The sequence below is a fragment of the Passer montanus genome, unplaced genomic scaffold (genome assembly GCF_014805655.1).
Source record: "Passer montanus isolate IOZ18808 unplaced genomic scaffold, ASM1480565v1 scaffold2, whole genome shotgun sequence".
In the NCBI taxonomy this organism is placed as follows: Eukaryota; Metazoa; Chordata; class Aves; order Passeriformes; family Passeridae; genus Passer; species Passer montanus.
Window position 1 is genome coordinate 9,147,667 of NW_024366591.1, and position 19,488 is coordinate 9,167,154.

General features: G+C 41.9%; 1 protein-coding gene across 2 annotated transcripts in view; it reads left to right on the top strand.

Annotated features, from left to right (window-relative positions):
- The window catches only part of SLC35F3 (solute carrier family 35 member F3), a 173,577-nt gene that overhangs the window by 113,462 nt on the left and 40,627 nt on the right, over window positions 1-19,488 (top strand). For both annotated transcript variants that reach the window (XM_039707720.1, XM_039707721.1), the window contains one exon: window positions 13,465-13,789. In XM_039707720.1, the coding sequence (XP_039563654.1) occupies window positions 13,465-13,789 (325 nt within the window). The remainder of the gene's footprint in view (window positions 1-13,464; window positions 13,790-19,488) is intronic.

The following is a 19,488-nucleotide window of genomic DNA, read 5'->3' on the forward strand; positions in this document are numbered from 1 at the left end:
ACCCTATTTCTGCCCACCAGGGACTTTGTTGACCTAGTTGGACTTTTCCTTCTTTACTTCAGATTCCTTCTTCCTTTATCGTCAGTGGCAAAAATCTAAATTGCCTTGATGGTGTATGATAAGGTCTGGAGTTTCTTTCCCTCTCTTTAATGAAACAGACTGGCTCCTTTTGAGAGCTTCCTTTTCCAAACCAGTTGACAACATTTCTTTTCAGACTAACATTGACTAATTTTGCCAGCTGGTGTTAAAGCCATATAAAAAATATGTGTAGCTATAGGCAAAAATAAAGTGAGACAGCTGGCAGCTGTGGACTGCTGACTTCCTTTGTCCTGGCTGCCGTACCTCTGGCAAAGATTTGCCTTCCTCTGGTAGTCCAAGTCCATTGCAAAGGCACAGACAATGCTAAGAGCAAGACAACAGAAACTTTCATCTGTTTCATAGTTATGATTATTTTCTCCCCTATCAACCGCCATCAAAGTGTTTCAAGGATCTTTGGCAGAACCACTAGGAATATGTTTCATTCTGGGATGGTTAGCCAAGAGGAGCCTTTCATTGATATGCATTGCTGTAAAGCCCTCCAGCATTCCTTGTATTTTCCTGCCGGTGCAGTGACTTCTTTGCTTTAAAAGGAAGATAAGGACTTTGTGCGTTCAGAAGCGTGACTGCCATTTCAAATTATTTCGGAGATTGAATCATCAGTATGCTCGGAGCCTGCTGTACCAGCACTCTTAAAGACAACTCTGTCTACATCCATTGCTCAGGCAGGCAGTAACCACACCATGTGTTTTCTGTGCCTGATACCATTGTACACCCTTTGTATTTTGAGAACTGTATGCTTGGTGACTGATTTGTTCTTGTTCTTTCTTCTGTTATTTTTCTCACCAATTTCTGTCCACACTGCAGTGGCCTTTCCTCTCAGACCAGCCAATTGACTGGTTTCACCCTATTTGTACATGAAAGCACAGTGTGTTTTGAGGACTGATTTCTCTTCCCCAGGAAGGTAAATATCTCCATTTTTGTTCGGCATCTTAAGATCTTCCAGAGACAGGTAACATCAGCTTTGACAAAGAACTGCAGAACAATCACCACACCTGAGAAAACACATCCTCCACTTAATTAGCCCCTAGTAGGAGCTGCTTATTCCTAGGCTTTCAGCACCAAAGAATTGCTATTGCAGCCTCCCCTATAGCACATTTCCTCTGCACTGCTCTGTCAGGAATGACTGGCTGGTGATATTCCAAGTTTCTTATAAAAAAGACACCTCTCTGCTATCAGTTATTGCACATAAACATCTAAACTGATTGGTGTGGAACCAGATGAACCACATGTTCAGCTGGAGTAACCCTGCCTGCATTGCTGGAGTTGCAGGGACTTGTACAAGTATGAACGAGAAATAAATTTGGACTTTAGTATATTGGCATGCCTGCAGGGAATTCATCACGAGCATATCAACACTGTAATCACTTTAATAATCAATCTTTTTCACTTCTTTAGCAAGCACAAACTAAAGATCCCAAGCACAGCAAAAACTTCCATGAGTAGCAGTCGGCTTCTTTAAGAGAGGAGATTCTTATTATCCTCATTTTGCAGATGCAGCAGCTGAGAAACTGCAGAATGAAGCAACTTGCCTAAAAACAAGCAGCACATCTTTTGACAGAGCAGGCGAGAAAAGACCTACAGCAGATAGGAATGGACCGCCAAACTTCCTACACCTATCTTTGTGGTCATGAGGGCCATGGATGGATACAACAAGGGTCAGAGAAGCCTTAGTCTATTGAAATCAGTGACTAAAGATTCCTTTTAGGGAAATAAGCTCAAATGCTGCATAAATACATTTCTGAATAAATACTGAGTAACTATTAGCAGCATTCTGCTGGTGGCATCCAAAGGTTTTGCTAGTTATGCAATGCTTGTACGACTGAGCACTAGGGCAGGCTGTGTGAACATCTCACCCAGGACTTCACAACTGTAGAAGCAAGATTTGGTGGCCACTGATCTTTTTCCCATGAAAGCCATACATGACAGACCTATGCAGTGCTCATGCATCCTAGAAGACAGAAGCAGCTGGTGACCAGGAGAGGCTGGTGTTTTAGTGGCTAAGGAATTTGTGTTGGCTTCTGCATGGAGAACTTAACTTTGAAAGTGTTCGCTTGTGTTCAGGCTGCCTCTCTGCACAGGGGACAGTGTTCAGTGTGAGCAGTCAGGGTACCTTAACCCACCTGGTTCTTGCTCCGTAGCTATGGTAGCAGTTTTCTCCTTCTCCTGACCAGAACTGGTGAAGGTGCTGGTGACAAATTCACATGAATGGGGGTTTAGGTTTGCTGTGTGTCTGCTTCTCCTTTGGACCTACCAGCATGCACCCCATTACCACAGGATAATGTCACTTACTCAGCTGACAGAAAAGCAGTGCCTTCTTCCGTGGGTACGGAGTGTTAAGTACACATGGACAGTAATTACACTCTGGCTTTAGCCCAAGGCAGCTTTTGCCCAATTTTTGTATTCCTTGCAATATTTTCACTTAGTACAACAGCACATTTGAGCAGATAGCCAAGATCTTGTTCCAAAGGCGTGAGGAGTTTCTTGTTGCATAACACCTGGCTCACTTCCCAAATGGCACCATGCTTTCTTAGGCTTTAAGCAGCCTCAAAATGAACTTCTCTTAGCTGTGTTAGCTTACTCACTGGGGAGTCCCTCTAGCTCATCTTTGATCATGTCCCCCTGGTTGTTTTGTCTGCTGTCTCGCCTGTGCAAACTCATGAGTTATAGGTTTGGAGGTGACTCATTACTTCTGCATTGTGTCCCCTCCTCAAATGATACAAAAATAAAATAAGACCATTTTGATGTTACTAAACTAATGCCAGGGCAGTTTTAATGCATCACAAAGCAGAAAGAGAAGTTATTAAAGATTTATCTAAGATTCCTTACTTTAGTAGCTGAAATGAGACAGTGTGTACACACAATGGACAAACAGTAGTTTCATTTTGGTAGTTTCATTAGTTTCATGGAACTTAAGAATGACAGCATCCATTGGATCATCTTCTCAGTCCTTCTGTAGATCACAGACCATTACATTTCACCCACTTACCGCTAAATGAAGTAAGGTGCATTTTGTAGTCATCTTGAATCAATTTAGGCATTTGCTTTCAAAAAATAAGCAGATTACTAATCCACCTATTTAATTATAGGCTTCTCCCATGAGAAATTGGAACAAGAACCAGTAAAAAATAAATCTGAAGTCACCAGAAGATATTATTCACTGTCTCCTGTATTTTAATTTTATAAATCTTGTAAAAGAAATCTTGTACTTCTTTCCTGATGGCTGACAATTGTAAACAGTAGGATTTGTAGCTTGGTGTAAGGAGACAGAGTTCCAAAAAGACCCCTAGTTCAACATAAAAGTCTAAGTTAGCTCAACATGTATTCCCCAGCAATTTCCCAACAACAAGGCTCATACATAGGATTATTTATGTTGTTGCTTTCCTAGCACATTATACTCAGTACAGCATATTCACTTATGTAGGAAGCAACTCTCTCCGCTTGGCTGGAGCACCACTGCCAACCTTTAGTCCACAGCTCAGTTAATCTTTGTTAATTATAAACTGTGAGATGCCACTGCAGACCTGGATAGCATCCTGCAGAAGGAGGAATTTGGCCAATGAAAGAGTAGGTTCACTTTGTAGTCTTCGCTGAGCTTTGCTGACAGCCACTGCGGCATAAGATCAAAGGCAACGGGAAACAAGGTGTTTCCAGCAGTGCAGGGCTGGCTTGCCTCTAGGCAGGGCTGCCCACCATCTGTTGGAGAAATCAGGTACCCAATTTCCCATGTTAGCTGCCTGGTTCCAAACACATGGATCTCCTCTATCTGGACATAATGCAGGGGTACCCAGCCTGGAAACTTTGTGAACCTTACTCAAGGCATGAATTTTGACAGGAGATCAAGCACCCTTTGGTTATACAAAAGTTGTATGTTGGCTCTTTTGGAAGTGTTAGGTATACATTTAGTTCAGTTTCACTACTTCTGACCCTAAGCCTCCTCAACTGAATAAACCCAAACAAATGTGAACTCTGTAAGCCTTGTCATTCAGTCATGAAAAGTACAGAAGTGAGGAGGTAAGAGCTCGAAATGCCTTTTCCACAATCACCTCAAATTCCCTAGCACAACTCTCAGTAAGGGTAATATTTAATTTGTGACTGAAAAAGGCATGAGTCTGTCTTCTGTAGCTGACTGAAACAAGTGAGGAATGGTGGGTTGCAAAAGCCTTTCTCACTGCAAAGAGGATGAGGCAAGTATCAGAGAGAAAATAGAAACTAGAATTTTTGCGCGCAATGTATTTTTGCATGGAGTTACAGTGAGTGCCTCAGTGCCCACATGGGCCTAGCCAAACCTGTATTTTTTTAAAGGAGACTCAGCTTTTGATGAGTTTGCTGCTGAGAGGTGAGGAGGCATCTCTTCTTCCTTCCAGGAGATCATTGAGTAAATCATGTGGGGACTTCTGTGGATATACGTGCATTACTCTAACCACTGTGAGCACGCTCAAGTCCATGTCAAGTCCTCACTAGTATCTAGTTATTGGTTGACAGAGAACAGACTACTTGATCTGATCTTAGGACCTAAGAAAAGCATTGTGTTTGAGGTTCAATATCATGTTAAGCTGTTAGCTTCTAAGAGAAAAATCAGGTGGAGTTGGAATTCACTGTGGAAGAAACCAATGGGCCATAGCAGAGTCTTCTGTCTAAAACTGTGCTTACTTGAAAGCCGGGCAGCTCTGGGTTTTTGAAAGCTCCTCAAGAATGAAAGAACATTATCTTGTTTTGGATAAAGTGCAGTCATCAAAGCCTCCACAGTTAGCATGAATTCACTTATCACCCTGTATATATGTGCTGATATAAATGTGCTTTTTATATTAGTATATAAGTAATTGAATTCCCTTGGAGATAAAACTATTACTCAAGAAAGACATGTAGCACTCAAATGCCTGGATAATTATTACAGTAGCTTCCTGCAGAGAATCCAGACTGGTTTTTTACCATCTCTCAACCCTTTATTCAGTCTCAAATTTGAACAGACTGATCAAAATTTGCCCAGAATACAGTTTTGCTTATATCTGATTTTTGTTCTAATAGCAGTTCTGCTTCCATAACTCCTCAAAGTAAGTGGTTAAACTCCCAGTGACCTCACCAGGTAACTCACTGTAAGATTCAATCCAATTTTTATTGAAGAATGGAATTCAGAATAATATCAAGAACACGTAACTTATAATCAGGGTTACTCCTTGAATGTGGTTACTTTCCAGTCCCACAATGGTGCTACTGTAAAAAGCACCCAGTATCTTCCATTTTCACTGTGGATTCTGGTCATGAATTCTGATTAATAATAAGGACAGTATTCAGGGGAACTCCTCACCTCATAAAATTCAAAGTAGGATATCATATTCAGGCCCCTTTGAATGCAGCACTTTTAATGGAATTTCAAGGCAGTTGCCTCTGAAGATTAATTAAATGGATTAAAGTCCAAATTGCTGCAGTATGAAGTTGATAACTTTTTATATATCACTAACAGGAATTAAAATATGTATTTTGCAGAAAGCCTTGCTGGCACATTTGACAGAGGCAGAAGGGCATATGTATGCTAGGGAGGAGAATTTGGCATATCTTCAAAAATATGTGGAGATTATTTAATTCCACCTCTTAGTAAGTTTAGATATAATATTTAGTACAGGATAAAACAGGAATTATTATATATTAACCATCAGTGATAAACCCCACTATATCTGTGAATTATACTTCAGGATATGAGAATACCTCCTACAAGAAATTTAGGCCTATTTAAAACAAATCAAGCTATATGGATGATCTGGTGATATCAGTAATATGGGACAGATTTCCACAGATGAGAATCACCTTGATTGTCAATGAACCAAAAGTCCTATTTTCTACCCTGCTGAAATTAAAGTGAGAGAATCACACAAGTTTGAATAGCCTGCACAGATTATTGTAACACTTTAATAATTAGTTAATTTATACTGAGAATTTCAATAGCAGAAGAGGGTCTGAGCTCAGGAGGCTTTTTTTTTGTTTTGAGTTTTTGTTCATGCAATTTTCCTTATTTTCATATACCTACATCCCTTATTCTGCAGCCTCAAGCAAATTCAAACCTTCTGACCTAATAGGTTAATACCCTGGGTTTGTTCTTTAAAATAATTCTATTGTGAACTTTAAAACTATTTTCTGTATTAATTTATTCTTAATTTAGTACTTCTATTTCATGATCAAGTTAAGTAAAATTATTTTTATCTCATACTCTAAAAGCAAAGTATTTAAAGAAAGCACTTTAAACTTTTCTCAAATAGCATCTAAAAATCCATTTGTGCAATGCTGTGTTCACCAAATATTGTAATTTAAAACCTTATTTAATAAGGTTTTATGGGGTTTTGTAATTTTTCCATTGTGATACATTATTGATATTCAGTAAAAGATAGAGTACTGATCTTTTAGACCTTCAGCCCCAACCATGGTTGGAAAACTGGGGAACTGTGGGCAAACCCAAAGTCATTCCAGTGCTGTGTTAGAGTCCCACACACCAGCCACCCACAGGGACTCACAGCTTTCCTGTAGGAATCCAGGAGCAGCTTCCTCAAAAATCTCATGCAGCTGCCATATGGGCCTGACGAAAAGTCCATCGGGTCCTGCCTCCAGCTTGGTGGAATTGAACAGGAACATGTATTTTCTAGTCATTCGTCTCTCACAGTGTGGGCGTGCTGAGAGCTGCAGCTTGCCCAGATGTAGAAAAATATTTTTTTTTCTGCTTTGTTCCTAGTAATTTTTGGCAGTTATTTTTTTTTTCGCTTCTCTTGAACACTGAGTTGCACTTTCCTATGGAGCGTCCTGTGAAGAGCTCATAATCCCTGGTGGCCAGAGGCCATCACCGAGCGCGCAGCATGTGGGTTTGTTTACTGCGCCTCTTTATCAGCACACGTCTCCATCTGCCAGTGTATGACCCAGTCACATCATTCCTCATCCCCTGCAGCTGGCCACTGCCCTTGCTGACCTGCCTAGCTTCACATCATTAGGAAACTTTGTCACCTTGTGTCTCAGTCCCATGGTGAGGTAGCTGTGGTAAATGGTGAAGAGTGCAGTTCCCACCGCAAACCTCTGCAGAGCTTTGGCCACTTCCCCCATTGCTGTGCATGCTCCTCATTGGTTTCCTATCCTGTACTGAGCCTTTCATCCATGCCAGCACTTTCCCTGTCTGCCTATTTTCCGTAGGGCTCTTTGGAGTGGGATTTTTTTCAGGATCCTCTTCAAAACCTGGAAAGGATAGCAGCATCTCCTTTATCAATGTGCCTGTTGACCACTGCCAGAGAGCACTGGTGAGGCTGCAGGATGAATCATCTGGTTTGCCCACTACATAATGCTGTCCTTTATGCTAAGATGTCCGTCCTAACTATTGCTCATTGTCTTTAGTACTTGCCACTCTGTTTCAAAGCTGAGTTGGCGCATAAGTGGCTGAAACCTTTCCTTCAAAAACTGGAGGTGGAGTGTGTGCCCCTCTTCAATAGATCAGTGCATAGAGCAGCCTTCCACCCCTCTGCTAGGAGCAGGAAATCCATCTGCCACAAATACTGTCCCCTCCAAGGCCAGGGGAACCCAAATAGCTGCAAAACTGGTTGGCTCAGAATAGAAAATATCCTTACTTATTAGGAAAACATAAATTCAGGAGGTCACTTGCACAGAGGATAAAAGGTGAGGACCTAGCCTTGTTCCAGTGACTTCTTCAAATACAGAATAGAGATTTTTCTTGGAGATGACTCCTAAAATAAGAGATGGGAAATCCCAAATGTGTCTTTGAATCCTGAGTCTGGGTGTAAGAGAGGCACATGGGTGTTAGGAGTCATGGTCCTTTGGCATGCCCAGGACCAGATTCTTTGGCATCTGATGAGCTCTAGTGGGATTGTGAGGAGGTTACAGCTGCTACAAGCAGCTTTGGCAAAGCTAGAGCTAATTTGGAAAATGAGGGAATGTCCCTTGATGCAGAAGTTGGTCTGTGTATGCTCTCATTACAACTGTGCAGGAAGGTTGATACATGGAGATTACTGGCTTCAGAAATGAAACATTAACAGTTTCTCAAAACCAGACACCAGGATGACCTGTGAAAGGAGAGGCCATCACTGACAATGGCACAAGAAAGCTGCACTGGGTGGTCTGCCAGGCAACAAGTGTGTCCCTGAGACCTCACTCTTTAACCTGACCGACTGCAAAGAAAATGCCTGGGCAACAAATCTGAACAAATATCAACATTTCAGGTTTAGACAGCTACAATGGTAATTAGAGATGTAAATCACTTTGTGAGTTTGGTATTTCATCCTCTCTTCACAGGATGATGCCTCAGCTGGTTTTTAACAGCTTAGTTCAAAGATCTTGAACATCTAAATAATGCATGGTTAGTGTGGTAGGAACGGGGTAAAAACTGTGATAGGCAGGAATGGGATAAAAACAAAATTTGAGGAGTGTGAGTCTGATACTGAGGCAAATAATACTGGGTATCCAGAAGACCACCATCAGAAGCCATGTGTGTGTTCTCAGGTATGTTGGCTCTAATTGTCTCCCACTGATCTCTCCATGGAGTAAATACTGGGTGAAGAAGTCGCACAGCATTCAAGGCTGTGAGAACATGCCTTGGTAGTATCTGGCCCTGATCCCTCTGCATGTCACAGATTTCTAGAGCTCTAACTACGCTGAGGATGAGGCACGGTCTCACAGGACTTCCCTCAGCTCTTTCTCCCCTCTTTATGATAAGCGTATATTTTTGCAAGCTTTACAAACTGGTTCTGCGCAATGCTCAAGCAGTTACAAAACATTTGACAGGCTGGCAAAATGGAAATACCTTCAGGATGTCTCATTTATAATTGTCAGAGAAATGTGTAAGGGTTGGGTTTTTTTATCTGAACTTTTTCTAGAAGCCTGATTTAAAGAACTGTTTGAGAATATGCTTACTTGGAAGCACATTCCTAGCCTGGGGAACCTGGAAGAGCTGTGCATTATCATTAGGTACATGTTTTGGTCCCTAGTAGGCAGGACCTTCGTTTGTAAGGGTCACTTTCTCACTCTGAAGGGTTGGAAAGGGCACCCAGCACTTGTGTAATGCTTCCTTCCCTGATTTGCTGACTAGCTGACAGCTGCTAAAGCAGGTCATTGATGACAGCTAAATATGTTCATGTGGCACTGCACAGCTCTGAGTCCACCAGCGCTGTCTGTGGTGGCTTTACCCTCTACTCCTGACAGCAGTGGTGGAGGGGTGGGACTCATCTCACCCTGCTTCAGACACCCACACCAGAGACACCTACTTCCAGCTCGTCGCCCCAGACTGTTTGGAGCTGGTGGAGAGAAACAAGCACTCAGTGATTCATCTGGCTCGTTTTAATCATCCACTTTAGGAGGAGATAAATCGTGCTATGGAAATGTCTTTTTTCTGTCTACTAACTATGCAGAAAGTGTAAATCACTGTCTCAGATGCACAAGTCTGCGTGGCAGATGTCTCAAACTAAGAAGATGAATGCCACCCTTGGTTTTTATCAGTATCATATTTTTAATACACACATTCAGGTACAGTGTGGTCCTTCAGTAAGCCCTTTAGCTGTCTAGCTGTGCACAGGAGTCTTAAGACTCTTGTACAGACTTTAGAAGAGGCCTATTTAAAGGTGCTACCTTTAATGGTTTAAAGTGTAGTGCTTTCCCACACCTCTCTTGCTTCATGGCCTTCAGCTGGGTCTGTGGAGTAAATAGTTTGGGTATAGGTGGCCCTTGCTACAGGTATCCAAAGTCACCTGATAGGGGTCTTAGCCATAATAGAAGAAACAGAAGGAAACAGCTGTTTTCTGAGGCTAATGGCATTGGCAGTAGCTTTGGGGATTATTTCCTTCCTTTGTTTCTGAATGCAGAGGTTGGACTAAAAAGGGAGGGAGGAGGAATGGTTCCATTTGGGATTTATGAAAAAGGAAAACGCATGAGCAAGAGGGACAATGAAAAACCAAAATTAGTAAAAGCAAGATAGGCATTTTTCCTCTACCTCAGTATCTTAATTTGCTCTTTTGGGGGATACAGTAGCATACAGAGCAGTTTGCTGCAGGAAGCAATGGAAGAAACCCATTAAAAGTCTGCAGAACTAAAATTCTTCAATGTCCTGCCTCATCGATTCTAAAAAGACAATTTCCTATCTTTAAATTCATGTGCATTCTGTTGCCAGCTGACTCTTTTGCAGTGTTAGAGAGAGAGAGAAGCTTTTCAGCCATGTGTGGATTTAGCGTCACCCCATCTGTGCACTTGTGATTTGGGTGAGGAAAATGTCCCCAGCAGAGACATAGGGACAAGACAAGGAAAACTACAGCTCTGGATTTTGTGTTTTCCAGCTGGCAGGCAAGTGCCCTCCACAGTAAATGAGAGGATGAGACCACATGAGTTTCAATCATCTGTAGGGTCCACCCTCTCCAAAGAAAATCTGGTTTTTGGGGGCAGATTAAGTCACAGGTATCCTTCAGGTCAGTGGTACATCCACTGGAAGAGTCTGTGCCCGTTTGGCATCTAACTCTCCAGCAGCACAAACCACCATGAGGACACAATAAAGTTTCACTGACAGATCCTTCAGATACTGACAGATATTATAAATCTCAGCTTGTAGCTGTTAGTCATCAGGCAGTGATTGTTACCCCTATCATTGTGAAATCCATTGTGCCTGGGCAAGTTTTTAGTCCCTCCAGTCTGTAAATGCATCAAAAGAATGAACATCCCTAGAAAGTTAACCTTTCAGGTGCAAGTTCATTTTAGAAGTTATACACGCGGTATTGTCTCTTGCTGAAAGCAAATGTTTCTGTTGGTGGGTTTAACACAAAATTAGATATACCTGGACAAGTAATTCTGCCTATGTAGCAGCGAAAACATCAGCAACTTCAGCTTTCGGGAGCAATGGCCATGGAACAGAGTAGAAGGCAGTGATATTCATGCAAGCTGTCCAGATGAACTGCTGACTCTAGTGTACGTGCACAGTACAATGGGGACCTGGGCAGGTGGCTGCAGCCCTTCGTGGGGGGAAGATCTTCACCGCAGTGTCTGTACTGGGCTGTCTGTCAGCACTGTGCTGCCAGATGTTGAGTGTCTGGTGCATCAGACAGTTGTGATTGATTCTCATTTTAGGAAAAAATAACACTGCTTCAGTGTTGTGATTCAGAGCACCTACTCATCTTAAAATCTCATATATCCTAGTGGCTTTAGGCACATTCCCTAATGTTAAATATCTTCAGCAGGAGTGGTTTAAATCCTGATTTCCTGTTTCCCTGGGGAGTAACTGCAGAATGGTGCAAATGGCAGCTACCCCACAGGCTATCTCAAGAAGGAGGACTATTTTTGCCTACCTCTCTGTAAAACTACATAAACTCTGAGTGAAGTTGCATTGACACAGAGACACAAACTCCTCTTAAGCTCTCATTTGGCATGCTGGCTTCCTGAATTTGTTTTTTGCTGTGTGCAGAAACCCAGTGGTCCAAGGGAAGAAGGATGGTGAAGTTTGGTATGATGTGTGAATTGTTTGGTGTTGCAGTGACAATGCCCAGAAGAAAATCTTGAGTGGAAAGGAAAAATTTAGTAATCATTCTAGGACCTGTGTGGTGGACAGCAAAGAGGGCGCCAGCAACTGCCCATTACATGGTGAAGTCAAAAGAAATGAGTCTACCCTTGTTTGGTGTAAACTGAACCCTGACACTGGTCTGTGCAGCAAGTGAGGCAAGAAGCATTAGTTACAAGCAAAGTATTACTAAGAAAATATGTCAGAATTATTTTGAATGAGCTGAGTGTTCACAGGCAATGTGTTTTTCAATTCAAACATTTCGCAGGTGGCTTGTAACCTTTCCATTATGTGTTTAATACAAGGTCACATTGACTTTGGACAATTCATTTGCTTGCTGGTGCATCTCTTGTTATGTAGGAGGCTGCCCACACAATCTTCTATTGAAAACTGAAATAAGTGGAGAGATCAGATCTTTGGAAGCTACACAAAAAGGCTAGATGTTTATATCTTTGCTGATGTACATTCTTGTTAGATATCAGGCCATCAAACAGAGGCTACAATCCTTCTTATTATAAAATACAGCTTTACCAGGCAACCTAATGGTACTTTTAGCTCAGATCATGCATTTCTTATCTGTAGAAAAATAACTAAATAGTTGTTTAGAAAGAAACATTTTCTTTCATAATGTATTAGGTCACCTATACAAATATAGGTTAGCTTGAAATAAGAGACTTTCCATTCCGCATAGGAATTCACACCAGGATAAGGAAGGATTTTTTTATTTTTTTTTTTAATGTGGACCTTTCTTAGTCTGCCTTGAATATTTATAAACGTTTGGCAAAAGTTGTAGATCCCTGGATTTCAATGTGAACTACTGTTACTTCCTGCTTTAGGTGAATGGGCCAACTAAACTGCAGTCAGCCTCTTAGAGAAATCACTGCTGAGTGTTGTGTGTGGGTGACTGGCAACTTCAGCAGATGTTGAATGGGGTGAACTTAAGGAAGGCAGGTAGAAGGCCCTGAAGGCAGTGGCCTGCTGCTGAGGTCTGCCAGCACGTTTTGATCTCTCTGAGAACTCAACCAGCTAACCTTTCTTTGCTCATTCATTCACAAGCTGCATACATTGTCGACTGACAGCTGTAGGATAGCAGGGATGTAACAATTCACGTTTGAGGGGTGAAGGGGCAAGGTTTTTTGGTGACAAATATCCAGCAGCGTGCTAGGTTTAGTTATCATGGGGCAAAGCTCCAGTCCAGTCTTTGTGCAGGACTTGAACTAAAAAAAGTTAGGCTTGCCTGGTCAGAGATGGACTTCAGGGAAGCATGTGGTTTGATCTACTTTTTGCTATCTGGCTACAGCCACAGGGGACTTGTTTTTTTGGGGATCACTGAAGTGCCTGGTGATCCAATTCAGTATTAATCATGCTATTTAAGTTGCAGTGATTTTGCTTAACTTCAGGATGAAATATGTTGCCCTCCTTCTCTTTTAAGAAACACCATGTTCCGTAAACTGGCCATTTCTGCATTTTCCGAGACAATAACAATTTCAAGTGTTGTTATAATTCCTTTTGCTGCTTTATCAAACTCAAGACCACATTTTTCATTCATTTACACATCCTAACAGCACGAGTTTAAGTGGTGTGTTAAGCCTTTCTATGTACATCAAAGCAACATGTAATTTTCACTTCCATTTTACCCAAGGGCTTCTAAATCTAGAGGCGATAATTGTTATTTGCATTCTAATTATGCCTCAGTTCAACCAGAGGCTTTGCAATGATCTAAAAACAAAGGACATTTTGTGGCAAGATCCGGTGGGTTCCTTTGCACGTGACTTCAGACGGGCCTAAGATTTGAAAAGTAAAATACAGGATGGATTTCCTTAGTAAGCCATGTGTTTTCTTCTCCTCAGGGGATGAGCGCTCCCGGGAGTCTCCAGCCCCAGCCGAAGCACAGATGCAAGCTGGGGCGGAAGGCAGTGGAAGGGTGAACCGCTGCTGCTGGAAATGTTCCGTGACGCAACTCAAGAAGATCTTCTGGGGTGTGGCCGTGGTCCTGGGTGTCTGCTCCTCTTGGTCGGGTTCAACCCAGCTAGCAAAACTGACCTTTAAGAAATTCGATGCACCCTTCACTCTAACGTGGTTTGCAACAAACTGGAACTTTTTATTCTTTCCTTTGTATTATCTTGGACATGTTTTTAAGTCAGCTGAAAAGCAGTCTCCAAAGCAAAGATACAGGTATGGAGCTTTTGGTTTTTAATCCTGGAGCTCTTGCATGCTGCTCTGCGTTTCACAGACATTTTGTTCAAATCAGTCCGTTACATCAAACTTGTGTTTGCTTTTGTCTCCAGGTTTGTTAAAGGATGGTCTGAGTTCATTGCGTGTCCTGTGCTAGGTGCTGTTATTATTCCTAATATAATTTTACTCCAGCAGTAAGAAATCCAGATTTATTTCCAACACATGCAAGTCATGTAAGGAAAGTCTGCATTTTCTGCAATTATTTATCCAGAGTTTTCTGCATATATGTTTTTTTTTAATTAATATCTCTCTCCTCTACCCATGACTGACTTCTGTGTCAGTCTCTGAGCAAGCTAAGTAAGCTCTCTAAGTAAGCTTTTCCAAGCTCAGGACTAGAGCAGAGCCTTGAATAGCTGAGTAAAAAGTGCTGCAGTATTTTCCTGGCACTACGCCCTTGACATCAAAGGCCAAGCTCTGATCCCAGTTAAACTTGAGCTGCTATGTTTATTTCCGGGAGGAAGCGCAGTCATAACCAAAGGCAGCACTTTGTCTTCAGCACACCTTGTCTTCAGAGCAAGCCAAACCCGCAAAGCTGAGCCGCTCGTAGCAAGCCCTGAGTGCTCGTCCTCCGGGAGAGGCTGAGGATGCTCTGCCTGCTTGAAGACTGCCTCTCCCTGAGCACTCCCTCAGCTCTGCTCTGCTCATTTTGGCCTGAGAGGTGTCTGGGACAGATGGGATGACTCAGCCATCAAGATGTCCCATGTCAGAGAGCTTCCCTGATACGTGGAAGGATGTGAACAACCTTTTCCCCTTCTGTTACACAGTGGGGCTCATAGACTTTTAATGAAGTAGCTCAGAAAAGTAAACAGTAAGAAGTACACATTTCTCAGCTCCCAGCTGCACAGCAGCAAGGTGGAAACTTACTACAAGAAAAATCTAAGAAACCAAGTTATGCAGGAAATGCTCTACCTCAGATGATTAGGGCTAAGAAATGTTACTGATTAGCTGTCATTACAGCTTCTTCATTTTTTAAATAGTGTGAGGGATGCAGATAATGGATATGACCATTCACTGCAGGTTCTAGAGCAGGATCTAGAAGTTCTAAAGGCATTTTCATAAGTGCCATGTTTCCTGAGCTTCAGTCTTCAGGTTGTATTTGTTCACAGCAAATACAGAAATAAGAGGAGTATGGAGGTTACAGAAAGCTACAGCTTAATCTAAAACCAGCAACAAATCCCAGCCTAAAAGCAAATAGCTTTTTGTTTCTTTGGTTTTAAGTACTTTTCTTCCCAGCTGCTCTCAGATAATGTTTTAAATAGTGCTGAATTCTGGGATGAGCCGTTGTGGTTTGCCAGATCCCTGGGGTTAAAAACCCAGAGCACTGTACACATTGCTGCAGTAAATTGATACAGTTGGTAGTTTCATGTCTTTCATTAATTAAATGAGGGCTGAATTGAAGAGCAGGTGCAAGCCCTGCAGGCTGTTTGGGATGCAAGGGGACATCATTAGCAGTAGGCTTGCCCAGGCTTCATAAAGAGTGCGTTTGTGTGTCTGACAAGCACACTGAATAGAGTTAACTTAGAGAGGTTTTTCTGCGTGTCACAGAAGATGTGTGCCTCCCAGCTTTGCTGCAGATTTGTTCTGTGGTTTGGAGCAAGTCGCTGAAGACCTCTGATTTCCTTGTACTTCCTATTCTTTTGGAGAAGCCAGTCCTTCAGGAAGGAGGGAGAACTCCCCCTTGCCACGTGTTTACAAATTGTCTGCCTCAGCATGTCACCTATCTACACTGAGGCCTTTTGGTGGTGCTGCACCAGGAGTTACTGTGAAATTATCCACTGTTCACCTGCTTGCTCTATTACAGCTGAGATGTCACCTTTATACATCAGTAAACCCAGGCATTACAGTCCAGCCTCCTCTCATAATTATTCCTTTTTTTTTCCATGTTACATATGTGTGCAGATATATAAAGAGATACACAGAGACTTTGCAGCTCTATATGAGGCATCACCATCCTCAGGAAACCTTGCAGTCCAGGCGAGGTTGGACACATTGGGGAGGTATTTCACAGACTTCTGGGTAGTTAAAATAAGATAATTCTGACCTAGAACTGTAAAGAAACTGGCATAGTCACTTTCTACTTCTTTTATCCTTCACTTTCATCTATATTTTACATCTTATCTGAGCCCTCTGGCAGGAATTTGGAACAAGATAAATTAAAAGGCAATAGTGGGAAAAGGTGGAAATATGATGTCTAAGTCACCTTAGCAGTGAAGTAGAAAAGGAAGGGGTTCTCAGATCTTGCCTACACAGGCTGCTAAAATCCATCCAACATTAGGTACCTAATGTTTTTTGGCAGCAAAGCTCCCCCAGGACACCTGCCCATCCACCTCAGCAGGACTGGGCTGCTCTGCCTCCCCTCCCCCTGGCACGGGCAGAGCTTTCACACTGCCCCTTCCTGAGGGCAATGGATCCAGCACGTGTGCTTTGGGTACCTCCCGGTACAGTCAGAGGGCATGTAAAAACAGCAACCACCAGGAAAAATACACAAAAGGGAATAGAGTGCAGTCCCTCCTGCACAGATTATATGGTTTATTACAGTTTTTTTATTCCTGTTGCATTGCACCAGTATGTATGCTATGCTGTAAATACCTGAGTTTTTATGTTTTGTAGTCTCACAAGAAGAACATACCTTCATGGACATAAATCGGTTTTGGCTCGTTTATGACAGAAAAACAGATTTTTTTTCCCTTTTTATACCATGTATAATAGTAGTAAATTTGCTAGTGACACATTGAGTATTAGAGCAGGTTTATTCAGTTTCTTTATCAGATTTTGAGTATTAGGCCCCAATGTGAAGTATTAAGGACTTATGATTGAACCATATTGCATGGTAAGGAACTTGCTGTTTTAGCTGAAGTAGACCATCAGCATGTCCACACCATGGGGAGAGAGTCACTCTTCACAGCAAACCAGAACTCATGCATTCACTTCCAGCTGCTCTATACTCCCTGATAAGCTCCATCAAATGCTGCCAGGGTTGTGCCCAAGTGTAGACTGCTCAGGGAGAACTTCTCCCATGGTTGCCACCAAGGATGTCATGGCACAGGACTGCCTGCATGGAAGTGATACAGAGAGCTCTGGAAAACCACGGAAGAGCATCACTCTCCTACTTCTTGTGCAAGTGCTCACTAGCTTAAAATAAAATTACTGTAACTAAATTATTATTCATCTCAACCATTGTCCAGTCCAGAAATAACAGATATAATGATTTGTGCACCTAATGCATCATTTAGGAGTACTTCATACTTTTTGCTTCCCCAAACTGCTTTATAAAATGACACATTTAATCTGATGAGCTATCCTCCATCATACCTGCATTATTAATTTATGAGGTAACATAAATTAAAAGCACTAGGGCTTAAAACTCCCTGGCTACATGAAAGATTAAATTAAAATCTCTGCAAGATATTGCTTAGCTTTGTGTATCTCTGGGCAGAAAACACGCCTTTTATAAAGATTCACCCTCTGTGTTCCAGATGGGAGGAATAATAGAGGGGTTTGTTCACATTTTAGAAAAATACCACAGAAAGCTTGTTTATTTTCATGGTATAGTCTTATCTAATGACTTTTTTGAGAAGGAAGGGACTTTCAGGAATGATTTGCAGGATTATTTATTTATTTAAAACTTAGGTCTTGATTTTTTATTTCATAAATATTTAGGACTAAAGAAAACACCAGAAGCTAGAACTAAATCTCTTCTGAAACCTTGAATGCACCTGATGTGTTGGGTGAATGAAAGAATCATCACAGTGCAGTCCCTGCACTGATCTGCAAACCATATTTTAACATGTTTTAGAATGCTCTTTTTCACTGATTCAGAGTTTTGTCTCTATATTACCCCCAAATTATCTGCCACTAGTCTTCCAGAATTTGAAGATTTTTCTTTGAAAATACAGAAAAGGTATATATACTTAAGTATTGTGGTGTATTTGAAACTGAATCAAAATACTGGTGCAACAACAATAGAGGACAAGCATAGTAGATCTCACTCACTCTTTTATACCATACCAACATACAGAGTTCACAAAAATCACTTTTGATCTATATGCCCATGGGCTCAGAATCGAGATTTGGTTCTTCAGGGGCCACAAAGTTTCAGTGCCATAGCTTCGCTTGAGATCCAGGAGAATGTGGGCCAGTTTCTAAATGTGTTTCACAGGTATTTCTGCTATGATGGAAAGGATGGGACTCCAGCCATCACCCCCAGTAGTACAAGGAGCTGAGTCCATTAGTCTGACTCGTATGAAGTGCAATTCACTGCACCATGGGTACTGCCCTCCTTTTCTGCAGCAGGCACAGGACCCCACTGCTAACCAAACCCCTGGCCATGATGAAGCTCTAAGGGGAAAGAAGGTCAGAGCCATTTGGCATGACTGGATGCTATTTTAGTATTGATTTTTTAGTGGTTTGTGTTCGTGAGTCTCTCTTACCCAGCAACATTAAAATGTTGCAGTGTGGTTAACTTTTGGCATCCTGCTGATTTATATTACTACTTAGATGGGAGCTTCACCACCAGAGCAGACAGCATTAAGAGTGTCATAAATAAGCTGTGGAGGCATCAAGACATGACAAATGGAAGTGTTTTTAGCAAATGTCATCCAATGAAGCATGCTTTCTTTCAAAAAACTTCAGTTTATAAACGCTATTTGTCTAATTCAGAACATTATCCTTAAAATAATACCTATTTACTTTGTGCTCCTCAAAATAAAATCACTTTACATTTCAAGTTCACATTAGCTTCTTGGGGAAAATAAAAATTAAAAAACAACCAAGAAACAAAATAAACCATTGAAATTAAAAGATAAAGCGTCTGATTCTTAGCTGAGTTTGACAGAGACTGGAGTAACTCCAGATTAAATCAGTTTGATGTCTACACCAAGAGATCAGTTTGATCTCTACAGTCATCTGTCTACAAGCACCTTTGTGCTTGGTATCAGAATAATTAATTAAAAGAAGATGTGGATATTGTACAAGAGGTTTATGATACTTGTAGTCATCTATATCTCTCCTGCAGATATATGAGAGGTGCTGGAGGTGTTGTGTTATTGATGGACCACTGTATCACTTCTCTGACTATTTCCAGTGAATATGCACTTTTCTGCCTGAGGTCCTGGCTGAAGACAAGGCCAAATTTTACAAAGAGCAAGCAGCAGTAGTAGTGAAGCCTTCTGCTGGAGCAGCATGGCGTTTGTGGTTGTGGTGGTGCTGGTGGTTGCGTATCCAGTGTCCACCCTGCTGTCCTTGTGGCATCAAGCTGGGTCGTGGAGCATCCCTTAGGGCTTCGCTCAGCTGAAGCCCAAGCCACAGAGGTCAGGGTGATGCTGTTGTTAACTTCTGTTTGTCAAGTCAAGTAGTTACCACTTCCTGGTGAAACCTGCAGTAGCTGCTGCTTCTTGCCTTTTGAAGAGGAAAATGTGTCCCCATGGGCGGTGGGGTTGGTGTGCTGTCACCCCACAGGGGTTCTGGAGGTGGCTTCTCGCTGCTGCCTTGACATAATACAGCTATGCTGCACTATGGCCAGATGATTGCATGAGTCGTGGTTTCAGCTGCTTCTTTGGGGAGATTTGTGTTCTTAGGTGATTAAAATTAATGTCATGGTGTCATGGTCTTTATGCCCTCTGAAACAAAATTTTCTCAGC